General features: G+C 42.6%; 1 protein-coding gene across 1 annotated transcript; it reads left to right on the top strand.

Annotated features, from left to right (window-relative positions):
* Positions 1-2,391: 2,391 nt before the first annotated feature.
* vcana (versican a) lies at positions 2,392-24,470 on the top strand. The gene is made up of 15 exons (XM_088376912.1): positions 2,392-2,903; positions 3,697-3,760; positions 5,136-5,516; positions 5,775-5,949; positions 6,034-6,161; positions 6,928-7,221; positions 9,656-10,732; positions 11,967-19,787; positions 19,867-19,980; positions 20,062-20,175; positions 20,752-20,910; positions 21,005-21,087; positions 22,869-23,013; positions 23,076-23,258; positions 23,334-24,470. The coding sequence occupies exons 2-15, from the start codon at positions 3,697-3,699 to the stop codon at positions 23,477-23,479; spliced, it is 10,884 nt and encodes a 3,627-aa protein (XP_088233038.1). The 5' UTR covers positions 2,392-2,903; the 3' UTR covers positions 23,480-24,470.
* Positions 24,471-24,557: the final 87 nt, after the last annotated feature.

Here is a 24,557-nt window from a genome sequence, read left to right as displayed (position 1 = left end):
AAGATCCGAATCTTTATTGTTGAGTTCAGTTTAATTCGCAAAGGTACACATTTTTTTTTTTTTTTTTTTTGCTCGTGCATGGCAGACATAAACGGTACGGGATGTTCCGATCTCATCGCCTTTGAAATCTGTATTTTACGCTATTGCTTTTAACTACTCTAATTATCTGCATGGGAAAATCCGTTTTAGCTGCGATGAAGTCGAGACGGAGTTGCGGTGCTACATATTCCGCTTCATAGGTTTTATCTACACACCCGGTGGTGATTTATCAATTTTCTGGAAATTGTTTATGGAAAGGGCTTTTGGCAGCCATCACTTTTTGACATACGGGTTGTGTTACCGATCGCCACGTTATTGTAAATTTCGGGGTGGAAGACGGCATGAGAAGAAGACAAAATGAAAACACCAAATTTGATGCCGCTTACCTCTCTTGGCCTCCAAATAAAGCTTGAGGGATCATCCTCAGTGGTCTGGGCCTCCATGCTTGGCTCCATAGGATCAAGGTTCACATCTGTCCAGAGGCAACTTCATTTTCCCACACAATGGAAGCCTCACTCCCTTACAGTGTGCAACTTTATGAATCATGAAATAAGAAAGCTCGATTTCTAGAGCCAGGTATGAATTGAACAATATTTTTATTATAGTCCAACTAACCATTAGGCACTAAGCGTCCTTAAATGGTGGCTGATTTAAGATTGTCTATATTTGGAATAAATTCCCCAGTTAGCTTTCAATCCAAGCTTGATTCAATTTTGCCGTTTGAATTTTTTTCCTGTCTTTTGCTCTTTGAAAGAAGTTTTGATTTGATCTATGAAGGGAAAATGTGCTTAGGTTGAGTTATGTTTGAAACATTCATTTCTACATTTCTCCCACTCCAAAGTTTATTCTTACTTGGCAATGTTTTGCACAGAAGTCATAGTCCTATAGTTTATGGTACTGGAGGCTTTCCGGTCTCTCTTGGACGTTTTGAATTATTCCAGCAGTGAACTGCTAAACACGACCCCCTCCCCTCCCCTACAAGAAAAATGCTTGCACCGTTTCAATAAAACATCCCTGCGGGGCCAGGGAGAAATTTAATGCCCCTTTAATGCTGTCTGTCGTGGCGTGGGGCCGGAGATGGACCACTTTTATAAGTCGTACGATATGTGGCTCATCATGGGGCCCTCGCAGTCGATCAAACACCGATTGGCTCTTTTACGCCGTGATTTATGACCGCTGAAAAGCAACGTGCTTACGATTTTGTGAGTGACTTGCAACTTCACTGTGTTGACTCATTTAAAAAGTGATTAAATGATTCTTGTAAGTCCAAACTAAACGGTTGTTAATTAACGTCTCGGTAAATTCCATCCAGGATACGGGTTGGTTAGAGAAAGAAAGAGAGAAGCATGCTTTTAATTTGAAGGTCAGTTTTGTTTCGGATGAACGTACGGAATGATGAGAATCAAAGAATGAGTCACAAGCACTTCGCATAACGCAGCCATTCCAAAAACGTCCGAGTCACATGTTTTGGGGATGAAAAGCCAGCGCAAATATAAAAAGTATGATAGAATTTTTAACGTTGAAAATTGAATCATGTGAAAACTAATGTTCCGTTGTAATTACCATCATGAGATGATCCATTTTTGGTTTTATTCATTTCTATTTCTGATGCATGTCTCTTCATAGGTGGCGTAAAAATGAAAATATCTTTTCATTACTTTTTTGATAACTTGGCACAACTGAAAGATTTCAATCACATGAGTTTCTCTCTCTATTTTTCTTATCAACTTTTCTCTATTGTACTCTTTGTTATAATCATTTTTATAATTCTATTTGACAGAGAAGGAATAAGAACATTTTCAAATGTAAAAACTTACTGACAAAATACTTGGTAACTTCCCACTACTGCTCAAACCTGAAGTATCTGAGAAGACCCCCACCCATCCCTCCCTCTCTCTCTCTCTCCCTCCCTCCCTCCACCTGGTAACGGACAGAATTGCAGTGCTGGCAACAACATGAAGTTGTGACTCAATTTGAAGCCGAGACATAACTGTACCACCCTGTTTCCATTGCGCACCCATGGCCAAGGGGTGCGCGCACAGCTTGACAAGCAACGGTGCACTTTTTACGAGACATTTTATTCGTCATGTTGTATGTTTTGCTTTTTGTTACGTTCAGAGTCCCCCCCACTCAATTTTTCAAATGTATTTTTATTTATCAAGGGGCCGCTCAGTATGGTCAGAGTACGCATATGGCCCGCGGGCCACCAGTTTCCCATCATGCCCTAGATGCCTTAAAATATTTGTTGGAAAAGTCATGAGAAATAAAGCTGATTTAAAAAACATTTAATAGGTAAATTTGTGAGCAAGACGAAAGGACAAAGTGAGAAACCTCATTTTTAGCGGTGCTCAACAGCTATTTAGATTTAGTTTTGTGTTTTAGGCTATAATTTCAACAACAAGTGCATTTTCTGCATGGACCATTTGAAATTTCATGGCGTGAGGATAAGAAGTGACCTCCATTATCCTCCAATTTTGGACTGGCCCATAAAAGTTGTCTTACTGGACGATGATGCGTCGTCCCTCAAGAGCCAAATGAAGTGTTCCCCCACCCTCTCTCCTCCCCAAGTTGTTTCTCTCATTCACTTTCCCGATGGACATTCTTCTGCCCCTCCTCCCGCGACACCAAGGAAATAACAGCGTGCGTTAAAAGCTCAAGTCAACTCGTCCATCGGCGACAGTTCAAGCCTTTCTGTCGCTCTGCAGACCAAGACCAACTCCACGAAGCTCTGGAGCATCAAAAGAGAGCGACGGAGTAGTGCGCTCGCTCTTTTGGTGACGCGTTTACGCACGAAAGTTACGCACTGGGATTTACTGGATTTAAGGAGATATTTGGGTATTTTATGGAGTAATAGCAGCTTCACCGTAAGTGCGATTTTAATTAATTTTATTAAAGGATAATGTTTCTCATGGGGCAATTTTGTGTGGTGTTTACATGTTTAATAATAATAATAATACAAAAAGATTTTTCATAGGGAGCCACCCAACGATGCTGTGTTGTCCTCGGATAACCTTCACGAATGTTTTGTATTGCGCACGAGCCGCGCGGGAATGAAGTGACAGCTTGTTGATAAATGTTTTTAATTTTTCTCAAGTGCATTATCCGTAAACGAACAATAATTTATCTATTATTATTTTTGATTAGGTTTTTGTCAATGTCATGTGATTCATCATCTGCGCCCCATATTGTCTAAAATATGTTTTTGGGGGGGGTAATTTCATTGATATATTGATGTAGAGTAACAATTTATTCCTTCAACAATGCATCACTTCTGTTTAAAGAGTGTACTTGAGTGTACGGGCGGTGGGTGGGCCAGTCCTCATGTGCAGCCTGACCCCACAGGGAGCCTTGCTGCAACTGTTTCAAACTCATTTTCATCCAACCTCAGGGGAAAATGTGTTAATGGTTTACATTTTGACATAAAATTTCAGCTAAAATGAAAAGAATAAATCAACAAGAAACAGATCTGGCACTCGGGCTCTGAGTTTGACACCAGCATCCTGAAAGCAACTGAAATTTGAAATTGCTACTTTTATTACTCCTGCCAAGCTGGTCTGATAATGATTATTTTGAAAGAGAATACCGTTTTAAAAGCCACAACAAACAAGAACAAATGTCCCTGTTTCTAAATGGCCAATTATGTCTTTTTGTCAACAGATGGTACTAAATATAAAGCAGATCCTGTGGCTTTATTGTCTCTGTGAAGCAGCAAGTGCAAGCGGTAGGTTTCAAACCTGGTTGCTCCTCTCGGGCGCATCCTTCTCTCCCTTCTCCTCACCTGAGCTTGACTCTTTGTCTTTGTTTTTGTCTCTTATTCGTTTTGGCAAGGTCACATTTAACTGTGCGCTACATGTTCCCCGTGATGCCTTGGAGTTCGCTAACCATCTTTTTTTTCTCCATTTTTTTATTTATAAACTGGCATTATCAAACATATGGCATGCGGGCTAAAACCGGCTTTCCAACTAGTTCAATCCGGCCCAGAATGTAAAAAAATATATTTTTTAATGTTTTGTGACATTTTTAGTGATCGCAATATTTTGTTATTGGCTAAAAAAATTTTGTCTCCATGGTATTATTTAATATTCCCTTCAATATATCCATGCATTTAAAAAGCAGAGAAAACTTTCCTTAAAAAATATAATAAAAAAAAGCAGAAATAATAACTAAACAAACAAAAGAAAACTTCCTCTTTTGTGTCCAAAGGAAATATAAAACACGGGTTAATTGTGCCATAATTTCTTGAGTCCAGCTCACTTGACATCAAATTAGTTAGGATGTGGCCCTTTAACTGCAGTGCAATCATTTTGACACCCCCACTTCAAACCATCCTGTGAGAGCTTTCTCAAGGTGACAGTGTGTCCTAAGACCTTTGCACCTGGGGTACTCATCGCCCCCTCTAAGGCTCTTCATGGCCCCTGGTCTGTCTGTCTGTCCCTGAGGATGGAGGGACACCTTTCAATTATAGCGAGTTCCCAGTCTGCAAATAACAGCTGGTTTCACCTCTCCTCCTAATAAGGCCTTCTGTTAAATTGTGCACACTCATGCCTGGAAGGCAGTCCCACCGTCATTTCCACAAAATTCCCTTCACTTCTCCCCCACCCCTTTTATCCCCGCTCGCAACCCCTACGAAAAAGGAAAAAAAAAAGCAGCAAATTCCGTCTTCCCCACATGAGTCAGCGTGATTCAGTTGTGTTTGGTTGTCTGCCTGATGTCTGCCGACCCGGAAGTGGACCGAGATATATCAGCAGGAGCCTAGTAACAGTCACAAGATACTGTCTGAAACCGCATATTATTTTTTGACTGGCAGCAAAAGTTAATTGCCGACGCTTGAGCACTCATGAAAACAAGTTGCAGAACCCCGCACCCATGTTTGCTCACGTCACTCAATTTGGGACAGACTTCAGTCCTTACAAAATTGGGCATCATTTAGAAGATGAGGTGTGACTTTCCAAGATGTTCCTGACAGTTTCGGTGATTTTCTCTCACACTATCGATGCAAAAGAGTCCCTAAAGACTTGACTGTATATGGATGACCCTCAGAGACAGATTCATATTTCAATATGTCCCTAATTGTCTCGTTTTGTTTTCCCTTCCAGTCGGCAACACATTATCAGTCATCAGGCCAGTCACTGGAACCCTCTCCGGGAAGGTTAACCTTCCCTGTTCCTTCTCAAGTATTCCAACCTCATCACCAGCAAACCCAAACGCCACCGTGGGTTTTTCCATCGACTACTTACGCATCAAATGGACCAAAATAGAAGGAGACGTCGAGTCAACGGTGTTAGTGGCACAAAATGGGATCGTCAAGATTGGACCCGGCTACAAGAACCGGGTATCTGTGCCCAGTCACCCTGAAGATGTGGGTGATGCCTCCTTGACAATGGGCAAGCTCCTCGCGAGCGATGCGGGCACGTATCGCTGTGAGGTCATGTACGGCATCGAGGACTCCCGCGATACAGTTGACCTCAATGTTGATGGTAAGAAGATTCTTTTTTTTTCTGGGTACTCTGGACTCACGTGGAAAATATTGACTATGCTGACCAAGCTGAGATCCTTGTTGAAAGGATTGAGGATGGAACCAGACTTGAGTTGTAATTTTACGAACGTGAACTCCACTTATATAATCATAATGCTTATTTGGACATAACAAGCAAGCTAAAAGTCTCCACCTGGAGATTCCGATGAAGTTATGAATCCATCGTGCTGTATGAACAGATTTCCCTTTTTGCGTCCAGGTGTGGTCTTTCACTACCGCGCCAACCTCAGCAGGTACACGTTAGACTACGACAAGGCAGTCCAGGCTTGCCGCAACATCGGCGCAAGCATCGCTACGTACGAACAGCTGAATGCGGCATACGAGGACGGTTTTGATCAGTGCGACGCTGGCTGGATTGCTGACCGGACCGTGAGGTACGTCGTACTTCAAATCTGTCGTAAAAATTGTACACATATCGGCGCAATGTAAAACAGATCTTCCATTACCTGTGTGCATAGATACCCCATCATAAAACCCAGAAAGGGTTGCTATGGCAACCTCCATAATAAACCTGGTGTGAGGTCATACGGAACCAGGAAAGCCAGCGAGACTTATGACGTATACTGTTATGTGGACAAACTTTACGGTAAGAGAAAAAACTTCGACGACTATCCGACACTCTGTAGTTGTAACTTGGCCAATAAAAAAAAAAAAAAAAAATGTGATAATGGTGTTGCGAAAGTATCTGTTTCTGATGATTTTCCCTCCATGTTTTTCTTACACTCATGTTCCAGACTGTAACTGCTGACAAGCTCAATCCAACTCAACAGAGCCGTTTAATGACTTTTTAAATCTTTGCCCAGTCTCCATTTCGATTATTTAGCGGAGATATTCCATTGCAACAAATGGAGCCATTTAAAATGACATTTGCATCATTTGTGTGAACAGATGCACACGCTGGTGTGAGCCAGAGTGCAAAACTCAAACCGACAGCCAGCTAACTGTCATCTTTGTATGTTGACATATAAAAGTTACTGGTTTGATTTCATCGATTTTAATCTTGATTGTGCATTTACTGAAAGTCCAAGTCAAAAAGGGTGACGAAAATAAAATCCAAAGTCAGCCATCGGAACCTTCTGGACTTCATATGTGTCATTCTTTAAGGATGGGCGACATTCCTAGGGTGGATATCGATGGCATTGTAAATCAAAGGAATTAATATATTTTATGGGATTGGTTGAAATGTTACACCCTGGACTAAATGAAAACATATTTTCAGCCCGTCGTCTACTTTTGGGCTGTAGTTTGATGACGACCTGGAAGCAAAAGTGCGCGTTGGTCAATAAATGAGCTTAATAAATTCATTTCACGATCGTAAACAATAATCCAACATTTATTCATCGTCATTCCAGGTGATGTGTTCTACGCTCCCGTGTCCAAGAAAATGTCGTTTGAGGAAGCCAAGGATGAATGTAAGAGGAGAAACAGCGAGCTGGCAAGCCCCGGCCAGCTCCACGCCGCGTGGCGACGAGGTCTCGACAGGTGTGACTACGGCTGGCTCTCAGACGGCAGTGCGAGGCATCCCGTTTCTGTACCCAAAATTCAATGCGGGGGAGGCCTGCTTGGGGTCAGAACCATGTACCGCTATCGGAACCGAACCGGATTCCCGGAACCGACAACCCAACTGGGAGCGTACTGTTTCAAAGGTGAGCCTGTGGTGTTGACTGAGTTTTCGTGGAACATGGCGTTACCTGTTTGGGGTGGCGTTGCTAGCGTAATGTGTTGGCTTCATTGAAAACTGGGATTGAAGGTGCAGACGTTTTTGTAAAACCTCCCAGACGATGATCTCATCTTCTATTCAGTCCCCACCCTTTCACTTTTTCCCCCTATACATTCCCTTGTAGGTACAAAACAATTTTTTTTTTTACATCAGATTCTGATACATGAGTTTCATTAAGGTTCGCATTAATTAAAAATACACAAACTTTTAAAAGCATATACTCCTTAGCAGGTAGTGTCCAGTTGTCACTAGCTTTTTTTTTTTTTTTTAACCTGGTGATCCTGAAAGGGGGATCCTTCCATTTGTGGTCCCTTCTCAAGGTTTCTCATTTTCCCCTGGCAGGGTTTTTTTGAGTTTTTCCTTGCCCTTTTGGGAGCTTAAGATCAGGGGATGCTTTGAGAATAATTGTCAATTTTGGCTATTTGAAGCCCTTTGAGACTGTTTGTGATTTAGGGCTATACAAATAACTTGACTTGACTTGACTTTTTTGTTTCCCCTGGTCCATTTCCGCAAAAAAAAAAAAAAAAATAGCCAAAAGGGGAGAGTTAATGGTGACAAACTGTTTACTTAAAAATGATGAGTCCAACTGGCCAGTACTTTAATTGGAAGTTTATTAGTCAAGAGTTTTCATTCTCCTTTGGGCTTATCCCACGTTGATTGATCTAAAACACATTCTCGGCTCAAGTACTATTCAAACACGGTTCGATTGTCTTTTGCCGTAGCTTCCATGTCAGTTCATTCATTTCAATTGTGGCACATCTTATGTGATCTCAGGGCTTGTCCTGTTCAATAGATTCAAGTATGCGTACCAATGAGGTCATTGTTGTGCCACGGGAAGAGAAGGGACTCCGGCAATACATCTCAACAGGGGTGACGCTTTGTGGTTCACTGGAAGTTAGCCGACTGGGACAATTCCCGACTAATCGGCACCCTCAGGGCAAAGCAAACAACTGTTGATAGGTTCCTTTTAGAGAAGCGGCGGAATCCCTCACCTGTCAGCCCTTTTAGGCTCACTATCTTCCTCCCCTTTTTGCCTTTCTCCGTTCATTTCCGCTGTCAGAGACTTTTTCGCTCCATCATTCTCACTCATACTTATCAGAACAGACATTTGGATAATGGACAAAGCTACCGCTGGACTTCTAAATTCAGTCATCCTCGCTGACCTTTGACCCGGCCTTTCCATCTTTACAAATGAGAGCTCGGGCAGATAAGCCGTCCCCTGCCCTGGCCATTTAGTGCTCTAAGGAAGCCTGACTCTCGTGGTGATAAGTCTCCACGGAGTTCAGAGGGCACACAAACAGCCTCCCCGTTGGGTGTTCCGTGTCAGCCGTTTGTATTTACGCCCCCATCTGAGCGGCCTTGTTTTTCAGGACCCGCTGCAACTTGGAATGGAGGGAAAAAGGGCGTGATTGCCATCTGATTGGCTCCCGGATTGCCTCGGACAAAACAAAGGCGTCAGTAATAGCAACAGCTCAAATCTTACAGTGAGATAATGCACTGCTTTTGAAAGCTGCCTCTGTTTTCCTGTTTGGAAAAATCCTGTCTCGTACCTGACATCGGGAATAGTTTCACCAGGATGGAGAGACTCTATGTGTATGTTAAAAGATGTGTTTAAACAAGTTATGTGTCATTGAGGAAAACTCTCGAAAGGCTTGTCACTACATTTCGTGTGTGAGTCAATGAATACGAGCAACGGGAGGAACGTTGAAAACAGGGGCGGGCACTTTATTTTGCCAAGAGGCCTCGTGAAATACTGGAATGCTTTCCGAGGGCGAGCCAGCATGCTAACCTAAACTTTGCATTATTTTTTTTTATGCTTCACTGGGTCAAAAACACCGGTTACTTAATTTTATACATCTTTTATTGAATAACTTTGATGCTACCGATACTTACGCAGTATCTCATAAAAGCCATCTGGTCATCTAAGACCATCATTTTTTTTTTTTTTTTTAGCTGTGTTTGTCTTTGACAACTGGGGAAAAAAAAAGCAGAAAGGTTCAAGCGCTAATGAATTGTGTAAAGAGTTTACACAGTAAAAGGGCAGGGTGGGTGTAAATGTTTATGTTCTGTTCCACGAGTCACATTTGTTGTTCTGGGGACCTGAGGAAATGTTTAGAGAAGCAGAGTTCTTCTGCAAACTGGGTGTATTGCTTATCTGCAGCAATCCTGTTTTTTTTTCAAATAATTAGGGAAAATCAGCAAAATTGATGGACCTAAATGGCCCATCAGTCCATTAGTTTGATGACCACGTTAGACTCAAAGGTAGATGGCTCAATTAACAGATTGCAGCTTCATTCCCACAAACTGTAATTTTGTGAGAATATTTGTTGTCTAATTTTTATACTGTTTGTATTTTACAGGAAGGAAACAGATAGTCAACCAAACTTCTTTCGTGGACGTGTTCGTGATCAACGACACAAGCACCACCTTCAGCTCCTCCATCATTCCTTTACTTGAGAGTAGTGCAGTTACTTCTGAAATTGGATCAGAGGCTGAAGTGGACCCAGTTCTTACAGATCATCCATCTATGTTCTCTACCAGTATGGTTCCACCACGACCCACTCCAGCAGGCAAAGAAGAGAAGTTATTTACCACGGTGGCTCCGACCGTAATGGAAGACCAAGACATTGATGATCTAAAACCAGTAGACCCAGACTTTGACGACTTTGCAGATGATAATGTAACATTTGTCGAATCAATTCCCCATCGTGGTGACACGTTGCCAGACGATCACTCGGTCATCGAGATCAGTACGATTGAAAGTGACGCGGTGCTTCGAGATGCTTCTCCTAGCACAGAGCCCATGTTTGCTGAGGGAGAAACGGAGCAAACCATTCTCAATTCTAATTTCACTGATACGACAACCGAAGTTGAAAGTGAAAAAGTTTTCAGTTCGACACCAACTGACTCAGCACCACAATTTCCATTTTATGAGGGCCACACTGATGAGATAGAGACAGGTCTACTGGTAGAGGTTCTGCCTGTCACAGGACCATCACAGGATCTCTTGCTCAGCACAGATGGGACGGACATCCCTACCACCACTGTCATCCCCACCACCACGACTTTTATATGTGACACCAAGCCTGCTGACACTGAGTTGGACATCAGCACCATCACCCCCTCACCACTGGAAACGACCACAGGGAACAAAGTCCTAATACAGCATGTCGCGACACTAGAAGAAAGTCTATCCGCAACCGGGACGGGTGCTCCCATTCTCATCGAAGACGTGACATCAGATGACGCGTCGACGAGTGTTTTGGATGAGTCCGCCGATCAGATGTCAGAGCAAAGCGGCGATGTCCTCACACCGGTTGAGACGACAGCAAACATCGATGCTGAGTTCTTCACAACCGCTCCAGTGGTTTCAACCACAGGCAGCGGCAGCGTCGCCGCGGAAACGACAGTCGCAAAGGAAAAGCAGAACACATCAGGTAAGACCTCAAACATCTTTAACGCTGAACACGTTCCAAGATTCAAGACTTTCTGTTTCCTCTCTTTGGACGTTCGATTTGCTTTGACTTGAGATATCAAGTCTGTGTGTCTGTCTTCAAGAGCTTCTCTTTCAAAAGTCTCAGAACGTTTCAGGAACACATTGAACCAGAAGCTCACTTCTGAATTTCAGGTGTCCACACTATAATTCAGGATCTACCACATGCCCGCACTGACTTCAACAATGACACAATGGTTTTCTGAGTCGGCTGTGATTTATTGCTTATTTGGCTCCCTTGGAAACTGTTCTCTAGGTTCTTCCCTATGTTTAACGGAATACTAGCAGTCACTTTCCAGTCGCTGTATGGACGTATGTCTGTGCTTACAGAGAAAGTCTTCCTGTATAGACTGTATGACTGCGCTTCAATCCAATGTCTACAATGTTTGTAGAATTTCTTTCCTTGTCAGCGCACCTCCCAAAAACAAGACAAACAGAAAGCATATGTCTTGGAGTAGCTCACAAATGCCCTTTCTGTAGCTCACACTGGACCTGAGATCAAGTGGTGATGTCAGCGCTAACACAAAGTCTCCGCTCGCTGCCAGGACAGCTGGAGGCCACGTGAGAAACATGGGCGATTCCAGCTACTTTTACGTCTACATCATGTCATGCGGCTCAGATGACACATACGTTTTGCTCCCTCAGGATTTGTGGGAAACTTTTTTGGAAAAAGTTGGAGGCATGTCTTGTCTGGGTTGCATAGGAACAGCCCAAAATAAGCTACTGATATTGTATACTCGATTCTTTGACGTAGTATGATGTGTTTGGGAATAATTCAATTCCAAATAGCAGTTTCTACGTTGGTGTTCAGATTGTTGATGAAATCCGCATTTCATTCATTTTGATTTCCAAATATTAGACTGTAAAAACGCACATTTTTCACTGACATGTGTGGAACTCGTAAGATAGCCGTGAGCGGTATAATAAAAAAAAAAAAAAATGCCCCCTGAGGATAAAAATGAGTTGATTAATCAGCTTAATTTTATCCCAACAATCCAATAATAATTACCATAATTATTATATTTGTATAGTATTAACTATATATTAATACTGCTTGACTGTAATACTTGAATATTGTGAATATTATTTTGGTCATCCACTGTTTTGTTTTATTTATATAAAAAAAAAAATCCTTGCACATTTTCTTATCTTTAGCCTTTTCCTTTCTCTTATTGCAGATGATCAGTTGCAGAACTCTGAGTCTCCTGTCTTGCCTGACCATTCCAACGCCTCAGGTCTTGATGATGAGCCTGTCGTCCAGAGCGGACACCCAGACTTATCTCCTGCCACTGTAACTACCTCTCCAATTGTTAGTTTTATTAATGGAAAATACGAGATAACGCGTGATCCGCTGAGTCCAGAGGACAAAGAAGCCAAAGGTACCCAATTTGTGACAAATATGAAAAGCTTAGGAGGAAATGAAGAAACTACCACAGAGTTGGCTTATGGATGGTCCCACCTTCCAGCAGATAGCTTCACTAAATCGATAAGGCTCCTCTCAAGCACAGGCAAGCTAAACCCAGATGACCCTGACTCTGATAATATTCCAACAATTGAAACAAAACTCCCTGACGGTTTTTCTGAAATTGAAGAGGGCTCCACACAGAGAGACAAATCTTCTGCTCCAACTGCAACTCCGGGAGACACCACATCATTTCAAACCACACCAAAAGCTAGCTCCGAAACCACAGACAGGATGTTACTAACAACTGCTCATTTCTTTCCGACTGCATCACCATCTGAAGCGCAAATGACCAAAATAACAGAAGGCAGGCAAATAATCTTATCAGATAAGGTAACCTTCACCGTCATCACCACAACTACGCAAAAAGAAGAAGACAAGTCCAGGGGCGCTCCCACAACTATGAGTGACTCACAAGTGACTCAGACAGACAAAACAGAGGATCCATCCCTTTTTACAGATCTTCCCACAGACACAAACATAACTGAGGCAACAGTAGAAATCAAAAGCGCCACTGCCTCACCAGCTGCTGAAGATTCCTCTCAAGCTTCTCTCCAGACTGTGTACATTCCCCTGTCGAATGATTCCGACGGGGAAACGAGCAATACTGACCGAATCTCAAAACCAAACATATTGCAAGTGATGTCAACAATTTCCTCTTTTTCTGATAATCCAATATCAATGCCATCCTCTAGATTTAGTTCCACCTCAAGTACACTTTCCGTTTACAGCACAGAGACTTCAACATCGATCACAGACGAGTCTAAAATACCAACAGGAGAATCTTCTGGTTCTAGCATAACAATGATGGCCACAGAAACACTGCCCAGCATGGTCTCCAGGAAATTCTCTGCTGGTTCCGAAATTTCAGATGCAGTTACTTTATCCTCACTCAACGAGGAACTTAAATTTGTAACGGATCAGACAAAGGAAAAACCAGTTCAGACTCCTGTTTCTGAACTGACAGAGGAAACCTCACTTCTCGGTGATGGATCAGGGGATGAAGCACCGGAGATTAGTACACCTGAAACGGAATCATTATCTGTCAGCAGCACCTTTCCAGAAGGTCTACCTTTTACTAGTGACTCACATGAAACAATAGAAAGCCATGAAGCGGAAACAGATGTGACAACGTCAACCATCAGTGGACCAACAATGAGGAGTGACTTGGCTTCAGTCGGTACTACCACATACACAGAGAATTCTGGAAATAGCGTTGATGGTGGTGTATCAGAGATGACGACATCTGTTTCTTCAATGTCGCATGAAAAAAGCCAGACTGTTGATGCATCCCTTACACCTGAGAACAATTCAATGCCCTCCAAAACAGCCAAAGCCGAGCTAACTGAGCTGTCTCAACAACTACCAGGATCTTCTACAGTTTCATCATTAACAACTGACCTGCATTTTGAGGATAAAGAAACATTTTCCACAGGTTCACCTTTGAACACTGTTGACTCCCAAGAAGCAAATTCACCTGAAACAGCAGAAAACCATGAACCAGACATGACATCAGTTACAGGCAAACCATCGCTGGTCTCTGATGTGACAAAACCAATACCAACCACCAATGGCCCAACATTGAGGAGTGAAGTGGCTTCAATCCATACTACCACGTACACAGAGAGTTCTGGAGATGGTACCGATGTTTTTAGTGGTGACTCAAAGATCATACCCACCAAAACATTGTATGATGATCGGCCGAAAGACAGTTTGAACAAACCTCGAACAACTGCTTCATCCCTACGTAGTACTGAAAAAACAACTCAAGTGGATTCTGAAATACAAACAAGTTCATCAACGAGTCAGGGAGCTTTGGCTTTGACCCCAGCAGATGGAGATGGTTCAGGTGAAGAGACTCAAGACATGCTCCATCAGACATCTCCAAATATCGATGATGGAATTATGAGCAGTGTGCTGGTTGAATCGTTACCATCTTTCCATCAAACAACCATGATGCCTGCAATGGCAACAGACATTGAAAGTTCCGGAGACACAATCAATGAGTTTTCTGGAGTGTCAGAAATCAAAACAACTGCCTCTTCAATGTTTAGTACAGAGACACCAGCTGTGACATCATCACATAAGGACGAAATCTCAAGTACTGCTGCATCATCTCTGTATAGTACAAAAACAACTCCTATACCTCATCACATTACAACTTCTGCTCTGACACCAGTAGATCTCGATGGTTCGGGTGATCAAAGCAAAGACATTTTCATTCAAACATCTTCCTCTACTCTGTCCACCACCGAGGCACTAACAAAATCTCCCGCCAGTTCATTTGCAGTCACAAATACTGAGAAAGAGGAGGTCAACACTGAGCCAGTGATTGGATCAAGTCTAACACCTGAAACTGAATCATTATCATTTGTCAATACCAATTTGAATGAAGGTTCGGGACACAACGTTGGTCCTACTAGAGAGTCAACGACTTCTTTTTCTTCAATGTATGGAACTGTTAACCCCGGACCATCTACTGAGCTGCCCAGTGCATCTCCAGACTTGTCTTCGGCATTCAACACAGAGACACCCACAAAATTGTCAATTGCCGACAAGGACAGTCTTTCCTCATCTCTTCCTTACACACAAGCCCACGGAGGAATGCCCAATGAAACATCAGAAAGCCATGAAGCAAAAACATTATCAGTTACAGAAAATCCATCCACTTCTGTGACCTCTTTCTTTAAGATCACAAGGGCAGGGTCTCCAACGGTTTCATCCTTTAAAGTGTCTTCTGTTCCGGACATTGGTTATGAACTTACGAGTCGTCTAACGACTACGGTTGACTCAGTTTCTTCTCTGAGTGGATCAACCATCCAACCTGGAGTGTCCTCGTTCTTCACTCTCAATAACATAGATGGTTCCGGCATTGAGGACTTTACGGAAATGACTAGTTCAGTGTTTCCTACCAATACACCAGCAGCAACAGCATCCCATGGAAACGAGACCGATACTTTGTCAAACACCTCCGTTGCCCTCTCAACCAGCTACAGTACCGAAAAACCAACAGCAGAACCTTTGAGGTCATCTACGTCCGTACTTGGATCTAGTATGACACCTGAAACAAAAGTCAGTACCACTGAAGGTTCAGGAGCTCTCATTGATGTTACTGGAGAGTCATTCATTTCAGTAACAACGTCCTCCTCTTCGATGTTTAGCACTGACACCTCATCAATGACAGTATCACCTTCTGAACCTGTCAGAAAAACCGAGGACTCATCCTTACCGCTGAGGACTATTCCGACTTTGTCAGATATTGAAGAAGAGAGCTCAGGTGAACAAATAACCAGGATGACCGAAAAAGATTCTTCATCGACTACATCTTTCTTATTGTATCACACAGAAAGACCAACACAATTCCCACTTCAAGAAAAGGAGACTTCTACGAAAGACACTTCTTTGTACAGTACGGATCCCCTTCAGCCAGTTTCAATTGAAACAACGCAAAGTTATGAAATTAAGTCATCATCAGTTACCACGGCTGACTCTGAGATTTCTGGAGACAGCAGTGATGAATTAACTGGAGAACTTTCTCCCATGTTTGCTACAGGAACATCGGCAGGGAGTACTTCACATGGTAATTCAACGAGTGACATTTCAAAAACATTTGCAACTTCTGCACCATCCTTTTTAAGTCCTGAGAAACCAACTCCATCTGGATCTGCTCTTTCAGACATGAAGGATATAGTGGATGAGGAATCCAGCATGATGGTTGAGTCTATTCCTTCCCACACTGGCTCAACGACTAAACTTGGAATCCAATCATATGCCACTCCCACAGATTTTGAGAGTTCTGGAGATAGTACAGATGGATTTACGAAGACGTCAATAATGACAACTGTTTCGTCACTGTTCAGTACAGAGACACCAGCAATGACACCAACACGAGAAGCTCACAACAGTCAAGCCTCGACAGCATCAGTAACCCTGTCATCCATCTACAGTACTGATAAACCTACTTCAGTGTCTCCAGAAACTTTTAACATGAGTCATACAGAGAAACCTATGGCTACACAAAATCCTTCAGATATTCCAATCGAATTTGATACCGGTTCAGAATCCATCAGTCCTACCACAGAGAAACTATCATCACCATCACCTGAAATTCAAACAAGTACTTCTTTAAAACCTCAAGTGACGTCAGTGTCTTCTTTGTTTACTACTAAGAAAATGACATCATCTACAGAACCATCGACAGAACAGACCACCTTCTCCAAAACCACCATCAGACCATCAGCTACTGTTGATGAAGAAAGTTCAGGAGATAATCTATTTAGTGTTTCATCCAATCCTCAAGAAGGTACTCAACAAATGAAAATCCCAAGTCACTCTGTTTTTCCCTCAAAAGAGACGTTCACTTATGTCGACATGGAGACTTCTGGGCTTTCCCCTGAAGAGGATGATCTGGAGATGAGTTCAGATGGATCAGGTGGCTATATCGCCATTGAAACGACTGATGAGACAGAAACGCACGAGAGCACGTATGATTCGTCAACTCAACCGAGCAGACAGTCCGCATGGGAATCAACCCAAGCACCATACAAGACTAGCAATGGGGTTTACGTAACTGAGCTCGGAAGTGGTGTCTTCACTGAGGATGACAATTCGGGTTCTGAATTTTTGGACACATCAACAATATCCATACCCATACCAACGCCATCTGCGCTTGACACCACGGCAAGTCAAATCAGTTCTTCACCTATTCCGCTTGCTGTCTCTGAGGATACTTCATCTGATGAGGAGTCTACAGAAAAATCAACAGTCTTTTTACCTGAGTCACAAACAAGATCAGAGAATACAACAAAGGATGGCATACGGGAACATTCCACAGAAATTTGGGCTACAACATCTCATGAAAGGACTTCTACTGAAAGTGAAACAATTATCGTACCTTCCCGCCAAGAAACAACAGTAACACCGGAGAATCCAAAATTTGTTGTCACTGAGGAATCTTCTCTCTTTAGCGGACCCAGGTCTACTGTGACTGCAGCTCCTTCTCTCTTCAGCACAGTTAAACCGAACCCTAAAACATCGTATGTGATGCCAACTGTCCAATCACTTGTACCACATGTAACTGATGAATTCACACCAGATTTGATTTTGACAAAAGGTGAGGGTTCTGGTGACCAAATCACAGAGATGTTCACTTCTAAGCCATCTGTGATTATGAACGTTACATTTGGAGAGGCAACAGATGAAAGCGAAACGTTGGATTCAGTCACTTCAACTACAGATGAGAACTTTTCCAATACTGATTTTAAAGACCAAACATCCACCATCGTGCTGCATGTTTCGACACCATCTCCCAACAAAACAATCCTATTTACAGAAGATACAAGAGATGAAGATGAACCCTTCTCCACAGTTACCCACAGCACAGGAGAGGAAAGCACTGATATCATCATCGATGCTGATACCATTTCCAACGTTCCCTCTTCTTCATTTCACCCAACCTTTCAGACAGAAGAGGCAGGAGGCCTCACACCAATCACCATTTTGCAACAACTGGAGGTGACCGAGGAGCCCGAGGCTTCAGGAAGTGAGGCTACAAACTTCTTCACACCTACATCAGCAGCCTCTCCTGAATACTCCACAACCATGTCTGAAGCATATCCTGAGGAAACGGTTTTAACTGCAGAATCTTCTAGTGCACGCACTGAAACATTTTCATCATCAGCTGTATCTATCAAACCAAGCCATGACGTAACACAATCACAACCAGTTTCCTCACTTGATACTCATACAATGACAGTTCTCAAGCAGATGGACGGTGAGGACAAAGATACCTTCTTAACGTCATCGCCCACAGCCGCAAGTGTGACATCACCCTCACAACTTTCTGGACATTCAGTCACTGTTACGCCTCTCGCACATGTGTCTACTTCACTTATCAGTCAAGTAACTCAACAAGAGTCAAGCGGATTTGACTCAGATGAAGGCTCTGGAGGAGAAAATGTGGTTGGTCTTAAAACCACGGCAACAATAGATGTGACAGCATCTGATAGAGTAACATCACCAGCTTCGTCTCTGTTCAGCACCAAGAAGCCTGAAATTATTCGTGGCGTTGACGATAACATTACACCTTCGAGCTTTTGGTCATCCCTCTACAGTACCGTGAAACCAACGGACAATTTTGAACCCCATGTTCCTGGCACCTCAAGTAACGAAGGACTGACAGTTTCAACAGTGAAGCCCAAACCAATGTCACATTTAGATGGGTTACCTGAACCCGGTAGTGGGGAGGACGAAATACTTCTATCAACTTCACAATCTATTCAGTCTGCAAAACCACAGCAAGAAACTACACAGACAGAATCCAATTTAATCTCATCTGAAACTTCTCCCGAAAGCCCAAGTGAGCAAAGCCCCACGTGGGGTAGTACATCCAGAAAGTATCCAGAAAGTACCCTCCCATCTTCATTCTTAAGCCCTACGACCCCACCAGTAGATTTCATTTTAGATGTGACTGAACAATTGTCCTCTTTGAATTCAACAACAAGGCCACCAGCTACATCTAGTGAAAGTTCTAGTTCCTTAGAGAATGAGGAGCCTTCTGTGTCAACAGAGACAAGTCTCATCACATCAACAGAAGATGGTTCTGGGGTCACCATACCGAATGTCTACAATGCAGACTTGGCCAGTCCAACAGGGTCATTTTTATATGAAGAAACATCTGGTTTTACATCTACTAAGATCCCCATGACACAGATGTATTCAACCCCATCACCTGGTATGCCCGGAATTTCTACTAATACACAATACACTGACATAACAAGCACAGTAGAACCCATTGATATGATACATACCAACCAACAAGAAGTGGCTTCAACAAAAGCAGAAGAACACATTTCAGAAGTCCCTTTTGGATCTATACCTTCACAGGAAAATATTTTGATACACTACGTCCCAACCTTTCCTCACCAACAAAACCCAACACCTCCCCAAGAATCATTGGAGCAAGCCCAGTCAGAGATTGCTATCACCCATCGTTCTTACACCTTAGATGTATCACCAACTTCAGTCACTATTCCCGTGTCCGGAAAAACGACAACCGACCTTACGGATGAAGACCTTTCAAGTGGCGCCATGACCGAACCAACTCCTGAAACAGATGTCCGAGTAACCCAAGCCCCAGTTGATATCGTTTCCGAAGATTTCAATGAAGAGACCCCTGATTACGAGGGATCAAATCCCAACATCGTGGAGAGCATTCCGGAAGACAATCAAAGTATAAATCCAACAGATATAACAATGTACACAAATTCAGGATCAAATGAAATCCACACCGTCTTGAAGCTAGATGCTACCACTACTGCATCAACGGTGGAGTCGAGGAATGTTTATAGTGTTGGATCTACAATTCACCCATCGGACCGAACGTTGACACCAGCTGAAGCTCAAAACCAGAATCTCCTCTCAGTGGACCCCACCCAACCGGCTGACAAACTAAACAGTGACATAGGAAAGAACACAACTTTGGTTCCAGACCATCCCCGGGGGGACACCATTGTAGGAGAGACTGTTGAAATCTCCGGTAGGTTTTTTAATGTTTGAAAAATATTCATGAACAAATACAATTACAGTTCTTTATTGAACTTTTTTTTTTTTTGCAGGAATTGACTCATGTGGTGAAAACATTTGTCAGAATGGAGGTTCTTGCCTTATGAGCGGCAGCGTGCTAGCATGTAGCTGTGCACCGGGTTATGGCGGCGATCACTGTGAAATAGGTAGGAAATATGTACGCATGGAGTGTGAACACCAAATTTGAAGACTCCTGTGGTTTCTAAATAGTATATCTCTTTTTTTAGACATTGATGAATGTCAGTCCAACCCTTGCCGTAATGGAGGGACATGCGTTGATGGGCTGGCTTGCTTCACGTGTCTTTGCCTTCCGAGCTATTCTGGGCTATTTTGTGAGGAGGGTAAGTTTTTGGTGACATTTTTTTTTTTTTACATGGTATTCTGTGTCTTTATTATTTTGTTTATGTTCAATCATGTTTCAAGCATATTGGTCTAGTTCAGAGCACAACATAATGCTATGTCGGTATCATTTTTTTTTAACTAGCTTTTTTATTTAATTCTAAGCCGAGTTTTTTTTGGGGGGGGATGGGGTATAGGCACTTTTTGGAGTGTCTATTCTCCGCCTTTTGTTTTGCAAGCAATCACTCATCAGTGAATTACCCTCAGATTGTGTACACTACGCAGCTGCTGTTTTAGAAGTGTTTGCTCAAGAGAGATATTTGCTTTTGTATTCGTCTTTAATTGCACTGAAATGAAAGGACTTAAACTAACAGAGTGGCTTTTGTTGATAATATTTCCACGGAAGAATCACCATTAGTGTGATACAAAAGAACAAGACAGCCTAAAATGGACAAATACTTTGCTCATATAACATTTTCACCTGACATTTTGTTTAGAATTCAGCGATCATCTTGATTAGAAGGACTAACCAGCGATACCTTGTCGTCCTCAATTCCTTTTGCTATCTTTCCTCACAGACACGGAGGCGTGTCAATATGGCTGGCATAAGTTTCAGGGCCATTGCTACAAGTATTTCCCAAGTAGAAGAAACTGGGATACAGCAGAGAGAGAGTGCCGCATGCAAGGGGCTCACCTGACCAGCATCCATTCCCACCAGGAGCAACAATTTATCACTCGTAAGTCTGAGCAGCACAATTTAGAAATGGAGAATTTTGTTTTGGTCTATAACCGGTTCCTAATATCTCGTCCGCTTTCTATTCCGGCCGGTAGGTCTCGGCCGGGATTACCAGTGGATCGGCCTGAATGATAAAATGTTTGATAGTGACTTCCACTGGACTGATGGGAGCCCCACGGTAAGATAGGTTGCACTCTCACGCACTTCTTTTCGCCCCCTCAACAAACAGGGCAGAGCGACAGTCTAAATATTTGGACGTTATGTCAATGACAGATGCACTCGTGTTGAGGGGAACATCCTTTATTAGAGGGCACTGTTGATTTTCTCATGAACTGGGAACAGTGTGAGCCTGACAATATATGAAGAAGCCATTCGGGATAGCATGACTTGATGGGAAGTAACTGAGATTTGGGAAAGAGCATTTCTGGTACATCTAAATGAGATGCTTTCTCAGCTCATGAGGGTGACACTTTTTGGAGGAGGGGATAGAGAGTGTAGTCTGGAAGGCGTAGACAGGTATGGTTTAGTGTCCCCCTCGCAACCCCTCGAGGCCTCCTCCGCCTGGTGGAAGGAAGGGCCACCAGGCAGGAAGACAACACAGATGGACAACACCTGTGCCCGTCTGCAGAAAGACAGAGAAATGGACAAAGCAAGATGGGGGGTCCGCATGGGTGGTCACACTCACTCGATGGAATCACATTTGTTGAAAACATACTCGGATTGTTGACACTTTTTCTTTACTATCATGATCAACGGTGAGCTACAGTAGCGTAGTAGGGCTAAGTGTTCAGCAAAATTTTGTTCGAGCCTTGATTTCTAAAAGTAGAGCTAACATTATGGTAAGCTAGTCATATATATTTGAATATTAATGTCACTTAAATATAAGGAGAAAAATCCTGAATGTATATTTTTTCCTTGTATTTGGGGGATTTTTATCAATTATTCTCAGCGTGGCCCTTATACTAATTCCAATTTTAAACGTTTTGTTTGTCGTAAACTTGTGTGGCTGATCAGTTTGTTTGATTATTTGGAGTAAGCTAGCAACCTGCTGTGCACAGTTGTGCAGTTGATGACATTTGTTACCTTCGCAGCCAGGCGAGCAGGAAGTGGCTGTGTTTGGAAAGCCTAATGATAGAGCAGCACGGCCCAGGGACAAGGCTTGTTGTAGGGGTCGGGGGTTGGGGTGTGTGAGGAGGGGGCTAAGGCGGGTCTCATCTTTGAAGAGGTCGTTTGAACTCACAATGCGTTGAAAGACTGCAGGTCGCATCGATTGCACGTCGGATACCCCGCAGCGTTCCAGCTGTGTGTATGTTGTGTAAATGAGCAGCACATGCGTGGAGTAACATTTGTAATGTTAAGCATGGAGACTGTGTGATGTCATGTTATGGCAACGCTTCAACCGTGACGTCCATTTACATGGACCTCACATATTTAATGATCATTATCATGCTCAAAATTCTATTGGACTAGAATTTTTTTTCCAAAACATGCGTTTGGCATGAATCATGAAAGATTTTTAAAAAAAGCAGCCATTTTTTGTCATATTTTGAAGAAATCAATAATTAGTCACATGGTTGCATGTGTGTTAAGAGATAAAAATTCAGAGCGTATTTAAAATTTTAATAAATACAAAGAAGACTATTACATCGGTTATTTTTTTTATACGTGGTCATTAAGGGGGCGGGGCATTTGGCATTTTAATAGTATTTGCAATAATATTTAGGAATCACTTGCACTAAAGTTACATTTCAACTCTGATTACGCAATGAGGGCATGTTTATGTACTTTGTGTTAGTTATTTCCAATTAATGAGCAGGAGGGAAATGTTTTGCACTTCTGGAATGACCTTTGGTGATTTATAACCCTCATACCCATCTTTTCGTGCAGAGGCGCCCTCTTGTGGACATTAAGGAGAATCACTTCTCAATGAAAATGATTTTTGTGCTTCTTGAATTGCAGCACTACGAGAACTGGAGACCCAGCCAGCCTGACAGTTTCTTCACCTCGGGAGAGGATTGCGTGGTGATGATCTGGCACGAGAACGGCCAGTGGAACGACGTTCCGTGCAACTACCACCTGACCTTTACTTGCAAGAAGGGCACAGGTACATTTCACACGGACAACAGCAGATCATTTCTCCAATCTCTTACCTCGTTTGCTCCTCAGTGGCATGCAGCCAGCCCCCCCTGGTGGAGAACGCTCGAACCTTTGGGAGGCAACGTGAACGCTACGAGGTCAACTCGCTGGTGAGGTACCAATGCAGCACAGGATACATTCAGAGGCACCGCCCAACCATCCGTTGTCAGGGCGACGGACATTGGGATGTTCCTAAAATCGCCTGCGTGAATCGTAAGTCGAGCTCACAATTCCTTCACATTCAACCCGTCGTTCTTTCGAGCTAACGTTTCACATTTGCCATCGCAGCATCCAACTATCAAAGAAGCTTCTTTAGGACACATCAACACACAAGGCTGTACAGCGTCAACAATTTTAGGCAGGTCTTCCCGCTCCATCATCAGCGTTACAGGGGACGGAGAGATAACCCGGAGCACAAACGCAAGAGGATGTGATTACCGACGTGGCTCTTGGGACAAATTTGCGTGCAAAAAAAAAAAGGAACAAGCACAAGGGAATACAGACAAGCATTCAGGATGACAATTGAATCTTGCCGAGTGCCTTTTAAAGACTTTTGCTATTGAGAGACGCACTCACCTGTGTGAAGAAATAGTTTTAAATGGCTACTGGAAATGAAAACAAAAGGACAATTTTATATGAAAAAAAAAATTTGCAACCATGTCACTCAATTCCACCTGAATCTTACAAAACTTTTGTGAATTTATAGCGCTTATCAATTTTCAATGCTGTACGGATCTTTTACAAAGTCATTGTTGACATTTCAGAGTATAATGATGAATCGTCATATAACTGTCGACCGCTTTGGCTTTTTTAAATTCAACCTTTTTTGAATCAATCTGTTAGCGCAGGCAGCTTTCAAAGGTACCGAGTAAAAGTCCATCCTTGTTGCATGGCTTCTTGCTGTGACACGTTTACAAACAATAAAATGCACACGCCACAAAATGTTGCCCCTATCTGCTGCTCCTGAGCTCCACTCTGCCTGTTACTGAGAGAATGTATTTTGTGAAGACTTGAACGTAACACCTGTCTAAGCAGAGACGCACATAATTTATTTCCCATCTGCTCCACATCTACTTAAAGGCTTCTACGTTACTGACCTGACAAATCAATGCCAGCCACACTGATGACCAAAAATCTTTACGACCAGCAGTGAATCAAATAATATGGATAAGATGTAATAATTTACAAGTGGATCTTTTTTTTTTCTGTGGAAACATGATTTTTTTTTTTTGTCTGTGAATGTCTTTGTGTCTCAGCCTTAATGTGCACATAATATCCATTTTATATTTATAACATTTTCTTTCTTGTGCCACACTGTGAATGTTTGGGATGTTTGCATTTTTTTTTTATTTCTAAAGAAAAGGTCTGCCTGTTCACCTCTCTTTTTTTGGACTCACTAAAGAAATAAAAATGGATATATGAAAATCCTGTACTTGTAACGTTTCATTTCATAAGCCAAAGTGAGGAAATGGTTTATCAAGGTTGTTTTTGAAAGACAATTTTGCATTTATA

Source organism: Syngnathus floridae, chromosome 5 (assembly GCF_059516105.1).
Source record: "Syngnathus floridae isolate MCC-2025c chromosome 5, RoL_Sflo_1.0, whole genome shotgun sequence".
NCBI lineage: Eukaryota > Metazoa > Chordata > Actinopteri > Syngnathiformes > Syngnathidae > Syngnathus > Syngnathus floridae.
This window is presented reverse-complemented; position numbering and strand designations above follow the sequence as displayed.